The sequence below is a fragment of the Triticum dicoccoides genome, chromosome 3B (genome assembly GCF_002162155.2).
Source record: "Triticum dicoccoides isolate Atlit2015 ecotype Zavitan chromosome 3B, WEW_v2.0, whole genome shotgun sequence".
NCBI lineage: Eukaryota > Viridiplantae > Streptophyta > Magnoliopsida > Poales > Poaceae > Triticum > Triticum dicoccoides.
This window is the reverse complement of record NC_041385.1, coordinates 366,730,929-366,740,991: the sequence shown is the minus strand read 5'-3', so window position 1 is coordinate 366,740,991 and position 10,063 is coordinate 366,730,929. Positions and strand designations below refer to the sequence as shown.

Sequence of the window (10,063 nt, the reverse complement as noted above, 5' to 3'; positions counted from 1 at the left end):
GCGGCGGCGGTGTTGGTGGAGAGCCGACGAAGGTGCGACGATGGCCGCTGGGGAGGGGGACGACGCGGGCGTCGCGACAGTGGGGGAGTCCGGCGACGAGGTAGGGGCGCTGGCGATGCGGGGCGATGGGCTCGGGGTAGTTGCCCAATCCAGATGGGGACGAGAAGGGGATCGGGGAGAAGTGGGGGGGATAGTGGGCGCTAGGGTTCGGGACAAGGGATAAGTGAGTGAGGGGGGCGGCCTGGGCCGGTTTGGGCCGGCCGTCCAGCTGGGCCAGTGGGCCAAGGCCCTTTGGGAACCGGGGGGATTTTCTTTTCTTTTGTTTTCTTTTTACTCTTTATTTATTTTTCTTTTCTGTTTTATTTCTAGTTTCTCTTTCATTTAGTTTTTATCTAATATTAAAATGATCCCTAATTTAGTAATACATTAAAACCCACTGCAACAAAAGGTCTTACCCCAAAACAATTTAGTTTAGTATTTTGTTTAATTATAAAAGCATTTAAATATTGGTTTTTTTGCTACTGTTTTATTCACCTAAGGGCATTTAAACATTTTATAAAAATGTGGTTTCTCCACCATAATTACCTATGCATTAGTTGGATCACTCCGAACATTTTAGTTTTCATTTTTGAAAACTTTTATTGTTTGCTTGATTTTGAATTTGAATTCGAACCGGTTTCGAACTAACGCGGGTTTATCAACAGTAACCGAGGTGACGTGGCATCATTAGCAGGGAATTACTGAAGTCTCATTATCCGGGCGTCACATGCTTAGATGAAATTCGTGTTAATCAAATACATAAGCATTTCTTAAGTGTTGGTGCCTCAAAAAATAAGCAACAATGTGCGTACTTGCAATTTGTGCCTCTGTTCAGGTGAGTAATCATGTAACAGGGTTAAGTGGATTGGCACATCATGCCTATGTTACAGTGTACCATGGATGGGCTCTATACCCTTTCTTCATATTCCCTCCGTTCCATAATGTAGTGCATATAGATTTTTTGAAAAGTCAAACCTCATAGACTTTGACCAAGTTTGTGGAGTAAAACATTTTCATCTAGAATGCCAAACATATATCATTAGATTCGTTATAAGATGTAGTTTCAAAGTTTATATATTTGGTATTGTAGATATAAATAGTTTCTCTATAAACTTGGTCAAAGTTTGACTTTTCAAAAAATCTTTGCGCACTATATTATGGAAGGGGGGAGTATAACATACACACGCTTGTGTGTATTCTAGTAAAAAAATAAGCAACAATGCTGTCCACATGGCAAAACAAATCAGCTTAATTGGTTAAGCACCTCCCTGAGCGCTTGCAAACTGTATATGCTCTTATTACAATAACTAGTAATTAACTATAACTACTCGGTGTTATCTAGATGACCAGAACATAAATAATAACTTAAGCCTAAGATCGTAAATGAACTCTTGCATAGATATAAAAATTAGTCAACTCTTTTTTTGTGAGAAATCTAAGTCAATCTGAGCTGTATAATGTTCTAGACCACACTGTGCATTACTATCAGGCTGGGTTTTTTTTCTCTTATAAATCATGTTAGTTTAGTTCATGATAAGTCTCGGAAATCAGGTTAACTTTGTTCTTAGTATACCTAGAGAGGTTTATCATGTTGGTAAACTATCTTGCAGCAAGATCGATCATCCTAGTAAATGATGGGTTTCCCTCTGTTTAATTCTTCAGAAACTAATGTGGAAGCTGAACAAATCAATCGCAAAAGATTTACTGCCTACACAGCCTGTTGACTTCCCAATCGAGCCTTGGTGGGGAGTTTGTCTGGTTAACTTTACATTGGAAGAGTTCAAGGTCAGGTTCCCTCTTTCTCAGTATGGAAGATGAGCTTCTTGTTTGGTCTATATGAAGCTATCATTTCTTTGTGAAGTCTTATGTAGAACTGATAAGAATTAATGTTTATTAATCTACTGTAGAAACTTTCAGAAGAAGAAACAGCAACCATAGACAAAATCTGCAAAGAGGAAGCCAATTCATATGTTCTTTTTGATATGAAGATTATAGATGACCTCTATAAAAGAGGGTTAGTGTACTTTGATGTGCCTGTTTACACTGATGACCGCTTCAAAGGTATATAGAGTTCATGGAATATTTTTTGAGGATAAGACACCCATGTAATGCTTAGGTTAAAATTGTCTAGTGCTTTGTTTAGTTTGTTCATATTAAAATTACTCTAATTGATTGGCGTTGTTGCTCATGCTGTCTTGTATCTAAATCCCGCATTCATGTTTTCTCTTTGTTTCGTGGGCATGTAATATCTTGTCTCGTGACTGCCAATAAATGATTTGGATAACCTTTTCCCTTTTTGATCAAGTTATGACGTAAATGATTTGTCCTAAAATTTCTTATCTTTGGTAGAAACCAAACATATAGGTTGTATAAACATGCGAGTGAATAGTTTTTTTGCTTTGACAGGTTCAGCATTTAATACATCGGTCGTACTTTTAGAAAAGTACTGAAAAATGTTAGAGTTATATATATTTAGCCGTGTACCCGTTGTATTTTCTCCGTTCTATAAGGGGTTTTCTGCATAATATATTTTCTCCGCTCGGTTCATCAGCCACGCCTTCCAAGAGGGGAGGCTCCTGGCCACCCTGTCGACGAGGGGTAGCAGCTGCGCGGCAGTAGGTCGTCGGATGGTGAGGGGGATGCCCAGGTAGGTGAGGGGGAACTCGACGATCGGGCAACCCAGGAGCTGGACGGCGGGAGCAGCCTCGTCGGCCTCACAGCGAATGAGTGTGGCAGCGCTCTTGGCGTAGTTAACATGCAGTCCAGAGGCCCGGCCGAACAGGTGCAGGATGGCCTTGACCGCTTCCATGTCGTCGGAGTGGGGATGGCAGAACAGGGCGACGTCGTCCGCATACAGCGAGATTGGCGGGACGGATCTTGTGGGATGCAGTCTGCGCAAGACTCCCATGTCCGCAGCACGCTTGAAGAGGCGCCCAAGAATGTCCACGGCGAGGACGAACAGCTGAGGTGAGACGGGGTCGCCCTGGCGCAGGCCCTGGCGATGCCAAATTGGGGGGCCAGGGTTCCCGTTGAGCAGCACCTTTGTGCTAGCAGAAGACAGTAAGATCGCGAGCCATTCCAAGAATCTGTCCCCGAAGCCGTACTGTCGCAGCACCTCGAAGAGAAATGGCCATGAAAGCGAGTCGAAGGCGCGAGCAAGGTCAAGCTTGAGGAGGATGCGCGGCGCCCCGAGCTGGTGCAGCAGGCGTGCGGATTGCCGAACAAGGACAAAATTGTCGTGCAAGCTGCGGCCGGAGATGAAGGCGTTCTGGTTGTTGTTGACGAGCGAGTCAAGCTTTGGCGTGAGGCGAAGCGACAACACCTTGGCGAAGATCTTGGCCACCACGTGAATGAGGCTGATCGGCCTGTAGTCGTGCAGTCCGCGCGCATCGGCGTGCTTTGGCAGCAGCGATAGGAGTGCCTCGTTGAGACGGGAGAATCCGCGGCCGCGCATGTCATAGAGCTGCTGAAAGACGGCGGCGAAGTCGTCCTTGACGATGGGCCAGCAGGCGCGGAGAAACTCAGCGGTGAATCCGTCCGGCCCCGGGGCTTTCCGCGCCGGCAGCCGCTTGACGGCATTCTAGATTTCGTCGTCGGTGAAGGGCGCGTCGAGCTCGAGCAGGTCGTCAGCGGGCTCGATGAGTTGCGCGAGGTTTAGCGTGCACTTGCGATGCGTAGCGGTGCCCAGGAGCTCGTCGAAGTGCGCGAAAGTGGCCGCAGCCATGTCGTCGTGGCCGGTGAGGACCTGTCCGTCCACAGCCAGGCTGTGGATCCTGTTCTTCTGGCGACGGTAAGAGCACTGGCGGTGGAAAAAGGAAGTATTTGCATCCCCGTCCTGGAGGGAGGCAATACGCGCTCGCTGACGTGCCATGGTACGCTCGAGCGATGCCAGGCCCATGTAGGAGGTTTTGATTTGGCGACGAAGCCAATCCTCATGCGCGGAGAGAGGCCGGCTCTCCTGCGCGGCGTCGAAGCGGAGCAGCAGCTCGCGGGAGAGGGCCATCTTGTGGCGCACGTTGCCAACAGTGCGAGCGCTCCAGCCGGTCAGCTTACGTGTCGTGGCTTGCAGGCGAAGCATGAGTCTCTCGAATGGGTCAGCGGAGCCGACGGAGTGCCAAGCCGCTGCAACTACCTCCTGGAATCCTGGCAACCGAGCCCAATAGTCCTCGAAGTGGAAGCGGCGACGATCGGGCGGGATTGGGGAGCAGTCCAAGAGGAGGGGGCTGTGGTCCGACACGACAGAGGCAAGGCATCGGAGGTGGCAATCGCTGTGCCGCTCCTCCCAGTCCACCGTGCACAATACTCTATCCAGGTGCACCAGCGTTGGGGGTGACCGCTCGCTGGATCAAGTGTATCGGCGGCCACTGAGATACACCTCCTTGAGCGCCATGTCGTTGAGGAAACGCCGAAACCGCCCCATCATGCGCCTGTCTACGTTCCCATTGTTCTTGTCCTCGTCCCGGTAAATGAGGTTGAAGTCGCCACAGAGCATCCATGGGCCCGGACGCGCAATGCGCAGGTCGCGAAGCTCCTGGAGGAAGGCAATCTTGTCGGCGTCCGATTGGGGTCCATAAACAATCGTGATCCACCATGGCGTGTGCTGGCTCGAGGGGGTGGCCACCTTGGCGGACAGCGTGTTGGCGGTGAGCTCAGGGTTGGTGATTGTCACCTCCCTGCTTTTCCAAGCCAGCAGAATGCCCCCGCAGGTTCCGATCGCCGGCAGATACACGAACTCGTCAAAATCAGAGCCGAGCGCCTCAAGGACAACCGACGAGCAAATCAAAGCCATTTTCGTTTCTTGAAGACAGGCAATGGTGGCGCCACTAGACATGATCAACGAGCGGATAGTGGTGCGCCGAGCGCGTGTATTAAGGCCACGCACGTTCCAAATCGCAACCTTGAGGTCGTGATCCATGAGCACGAGCCCCAAGTCAAACCACCCAAACATAGGAGTAGGGTTTCATGCCTCCATGGCGGCCCGAACCTGACAATTCCCCGCGTGTGAACTGTTGGATTTGCCCTCTGTGCGTTGTCGATAACCCTAGCCGAACTGCAAAGGGATCGTCGTACTCCGACACCCGCCATCATGTCAGCTTTCCCCTCGAATGTCCAGTCTTTCGAGTGGGAACCAAGGAAGCTGAGCCAAGAAGTGAGAGGAAGTGATCGAAGAATGCCTCTGCCATGGTCGCATGGCCCGAGACCCCTTGCCATGGATCACATTCTTTTGCTTTCTACTCCCTCCATCCATATATATAGGGCCTAATGTGTTTTTCGAGATTGCATTTGAGTATTGATAAGATTAATAGTATATGAGTTGTATAATGTGAAAATTATATCATTAGAAGCTCCTTTCACGTACGAATTTGACGGTATGCTTTGTGTAACTTGCAGGTCATATATTATTGCTCTAACATGTGGTCAAAGTTAGTCTTGAAAAACGCATTAGGCCCTATATAGATGGATAGAGGGAGTATGCGAAATTGCATGCCAGGATGGCGAACAAAGCTATCTTAAAAACAAGATCTCGGCTTTCCAATCTATGTGTAGCTCACCATGTTAGTATTGTTAGAAAAGACAACATATAAAACTAGTCATTCTTATGGATATGAAACCAAAGAGCATTGTTTGAAAAGAAATGCCATTTAATGTAATTGTGTCAATTTAATGCTGCTGATCATCATATCAAAATCTCTTAGTCATTTTCTTACTTCGTAATAAGAATTGGTAAATTGGCCGTGTAATGTTGTTCCTTTGATTGAAGTAATAAGCACGCGTTGCGATTTGTGCTAAGAAAACATGTATTCAGGTTACTATATTGTTTCTTTTTGTTCAGTTTCTAGGCTTGAAGGCTTTGTTTCTAACAAGGATCAATCCTATGAAGACCCAATCGAAGAGTAAGTGCTAGCAATCCTTCTGTGTGATGATGACCTTCATTTCTTATTCAAATATATATTTCACTTGCATTGTTGTATTGTGATAAAATCCATTACCTGATTTTCTTGATTGCAGGCTACTTTATGCTGTATTTGTTGTGTCAAGTGCTAATGCTACTGTTGCTGAATTGGCTGCAACTTTACAAGCTGACCTTTATCAGCTGCAGGCAGCGGCATCATTTGCTTGCCGACTGGGCTGGGCTGTAAAACTTGTGGATGGTGACTCTGTATTTAAAGACGAAGTTGAACCTCCATCTCTCAGTAACATTCTTAGTGATGATGATGAAGGTTCAAATGCAAGTATCAACTCAGAAAAGTCCAATCAACAGTTGCTTAGCATCGATACTAATGGACCCAGGAGAATATCTGGGACAGCTCATGTAGGTTTTGTTGTTGATGCCAATGTTACTTCATACTTGATGATGGGTTCATTGTCCCCAGGTTAGATACTATCTTTATTTGTAATGCAGAACCTGTGAGATTTGGAGCTGAAATCTCTTGAACACCAATTCTTGGGACACCTTCCTGTTTCATGTTTAAGATTTTACTTCTGTATATTTATATAATATATAGAAATATAGTGATCCCTTCTTCTCCTGTACATCGCTGATCTACATGACGTCTGTAGTACTTATTAATAGTTTAATACCTAGTGCATTGCCTAAATAAGCACACTACTAAGCACCTTAATTGACCTACTGCAGGTCTAAAATCTCATGCTGTCACGCTGTATGAAGCTGGAAAATTAGGTGATTCTTGCATTGCGGAACTATGCAGTGATCTGGCTAGTTTAGAAGGAAAGAAATTTGAGGGTGTGCTAGAGGAGTTTGCTAATCATGCATTCAGTCTGCGGTGGTCCCTCGAGTGTTTAAAGTCCGGTGGAGTTTCTACCGATGATAGTACTGATAAAGATGGTGAAACAAAGACTCCAACAAATTTATTGCATCAAAATGTTACAGCCCATCTGGCCAATGCAAACATGGAGGACAGAGATGAGGATGGCCTTGGTGAAGTGCCCCAGGATAACTGCTCTACTGATGTTTTAGATAATAAAGATGCGAATATATCATCAGTGTCAATGGGTTTACCAGAACGTGGGGAAAACATGGTTAGAATTGAGGCTCAGAATGACTCAACTGGCACCAATGCGTTGATGATAAAAAGGAAGTACACTGTTGATGTCCTCCGATGTGAGAGCCTTGCTTCACTTGCTCCAGCAACACTAGAACGGCTATTTCTCCGTGACTATGACATTATTGTGTCAATGGTACCTCTTCCTTCTTCATCAGTTCTTCCTGGTCCTTCAGGCACGATTCATTTTGGTCCACCCTCTTATTGTGCGATGACACCTTGGATGAAGCTAGTATTGTATACTGCAGGCCATTCTGGACCACTATCTGCTGTTTTCTTGAAAGGACAACGCTTCAGATTGCTTCCTGAACCATTAGCTGGTTGTGAAAAAGCATTGATATGGTCTTGGGATGGCTCTATGGTTGGTGGACTAGGAGGGAAGTTTGAAGGGAATTTGGTCAAGGGCAATCTACTCTTACATTGCTTGAACTCGATGTTGAAGCAATCTGCTGTGTTAGTGCAACCGCTTAGAATAGATGATCTTAACGCATCAGGAAACCTTGTCACAGTGGATATCCCTTTACCCCTGAAGAATGATGATCATTCAATTGCATCTGTGGTAGCTCAAGCGAATTTGCCAAAGGAACAGGTCTTTAATTTGACCTCAGTACTGAAAGACCTATCCAGTAAATTCCAGTTGACCACGCTTGGCTACCTTCGTCTATTAAGACTTAACAATCTTGTTGAATCAGATAAGTTTCACCCAGAAAATGCAAGTTACCAGTGGGTGCCCTTGAGTTTGGAGTTTGGAATTCCCTTGTTCAATCCAAACTTATGTGAGAAGATTTGTGAAAGGGTGGTTGCGTCTCGTATACTTCAGAAAGATGATCTCACTGAACATTATGATGTGATGCAAAATGTAAGGAGGCGTCTCAGAGAACTTTGTAGTGAATATCAAGCAACTGGACCAGTAGCTAAGTTATATAACAAGAGGGGAAGCTCGAGGGATCTACCTCGCACTTTAATCAATAGTATTAGTAGCAGATGGGATCCAACAAATGATCCTTCAGCACCAACCAACACAAGAACCCCAAGTGAACACGAGAGGCTAAAACTTGCTGTCCGACAGAGATGCGGCACAGAAGTTGTGGGCTTTGATGGGAGGACTGTCAGGTACTCCCTCTGTTCACAAATACTATAAGAGTTCTAACTTTTTTGTGAATTGGATGTATACAGACACGTTTTAGTGTGTTTGTTCGCTCATTGTCCGTATGTAGTCCATATTGAAATATCCAAATCATCTTATATTTGTGAATGGGGGAAGTATTTGTGAATTTATGGTTTCATGTCATATGTTTCATATTCTTCTCATGTTTATTTATTTGTGACTAATGTTGTGAACCTCAAAAGGTCATATTCACTCTCTCCGGAGCAGGACGAGGTTACCACCAAACACATCTCTGACGAACAGTCATCCACCCATGAAGGAAAGCCAGATCAAGAAGATGCACACAGCAAGGATGTAACCTTGCCAGGACTAAACCTTATCTTTGACGGAGTTGAATTACACCCCTTCGATATTGGTGCTTGTCTTCAAGCACGCCAACCTCTCTGGTTGATAGCTGAGGCATCAACAGTTTCATCAACCCTCATATGATGCGTCCATGTGGTCATCTCGCTTTTGCTCCAATATCTCCGTCTATGCTGGTAAATCAGAACTGAAACTGTTGCAACTAATGCTTCTCGAAAGGCTTATTTCATTAATCTTGAGACTCGAGGACTCTTGAGGGAATATTTTGTTGTACAAAGGGTTCGGTGCCGTTTGATGTGCCATGTGAGCATGTGGTGAACTGCTGTATTTCACATGAATGACCAGACCAGACATTGCTCGGAGATTGCATTTGTCGAGTCCTTCCGTTTGCATAATTTGTAAGTAGACGTTTTCAAGAGAGTGGCATTTTGGCACATGGGAGCGCGTGCTCCTGGTTTTTAAAATGTGTTTTAAACATATTTTGAAATGTCAAAAAATTCCAAACAAAACTTGGCGCGTACATCTTGATACTGAACATGCTCACAAAGCCGTTTCGCGGAAAACCGACAACTTATGTGTTGCGTGTGAAGAAGACAAAATCCGTGTGAAAAAGACAAAATCCGGTGTTAAAAAATATTTTCGCAAGACATCCTTTTGTCTTTTTTGCACAAGCCACAAAAAGTGCCGGTTTTCTCTGAAACTTGACATGCATACATATAATATCGAGATGTATGCGTCAAATTTTTATTTGAAATGTTTTCACACATTAAAATATATTTTTCGCGTGCAGGAGCGCGCTCCTTGGAGCACCAACGGATTTCCGACGTTTTCAAGCCTTTTGCTCTTTTTTTGTGCTAGTATTGGGAATTTTCCTCCCAAAGACCAAGGGGGGTTGGGTATTTGTGACGATTAAGAATACTTCCTTTCTTGGTAAGTGGTTATTTAAGCTGCTGATGAAATACGGTGGATGACAAACCTTCCTAATGAGAAAATATGTTGGCTCAAAGGCAGTGTTTCAAGTATATTGGAAGCATGAGGACTCGTACTTTTGGGTTGGTGTATTGGCGGGCTGGTCTAATGGCTACGAAGAAATATTTCTTTCTCTATGGATCATTCTTTATTAAAAAGATGGCTCTGAAATTAGATTTTGGTAGGACAAGTCGCTAGGTAATGCCACACTCCGGGAACAATATCTAGCTCTATAATATTGTTCGTCATAAGGGTCATACTATCACCATGGTGGTTCTGGAATCCTTTCCGCCGAATGCGACATTCAGACGTGATTTAATAGGCCTCAGATTTGCATCGTGGAACGATTTGATAAATCGCCTCGCCGTGGTACATTTATCACAAGGCCGCGATGAATTTCGATAGAATCTAAATGCGAGTGGTAAATTCTCGGTAGATTCAATGTATAGAGCGTTGGTCCAATTAGGTGTGCCGGTTGATAATAATAAAAAGATCTAGAAGATAAGATACCGCTTAAGAA

At 45.0% G+C, this 10,063-nt stretch overlaps 1 protein-coding gene across 8 annotated transcripts in view; it reads left to right on the top strand.

Moving 5' to 3' along the window:
* LOC119276077 (protein FAM91A1-like) overlaps positions 1-8,951 on the top strand; it is a 43,726-nt gene extending 34,775 nt beyond the window's left edge. For 6 of the 8 annotated variants that reach the window (XM_037557055.1, XM_037557059.1, XM_037557057.1 and 3 more), the window contains 6 exons: positions 1,702-1,824; positions 1,947-2,100; positions 5,873-5,933; positions 6,049-6,413; positions 6,677-8,216; positions 8,454-8,951. In XM_037557055.1, the coding sequence (XP_037412952.1) occupies positions 1,702-1,824; positions 1,947-2,100; positions 5,873-5,933; positions 6,049-6,413; positions 6,677-8,216; positions 8,454-8,700 (2,490 nt within the window). In that variant the 3' untranslated portion in view covers positions 8,701-8,951. Of the gene's footprint in view, positions 1-704; positions 875-1,701; positions 1,825-1,946; positions 2,101-5,872; positions 5,934-6,048; positions 6,414-6,676; positions 8,217-8,453 lie in introns of those variants that run through there. The other 2 variants (XM_037557060.1, XM_037557062.1) reach the window with 2 other exon arrangements.
* The last annotated feature ends 1,112 nt before the right edge of the window (positions 8,952-10,063 follow it).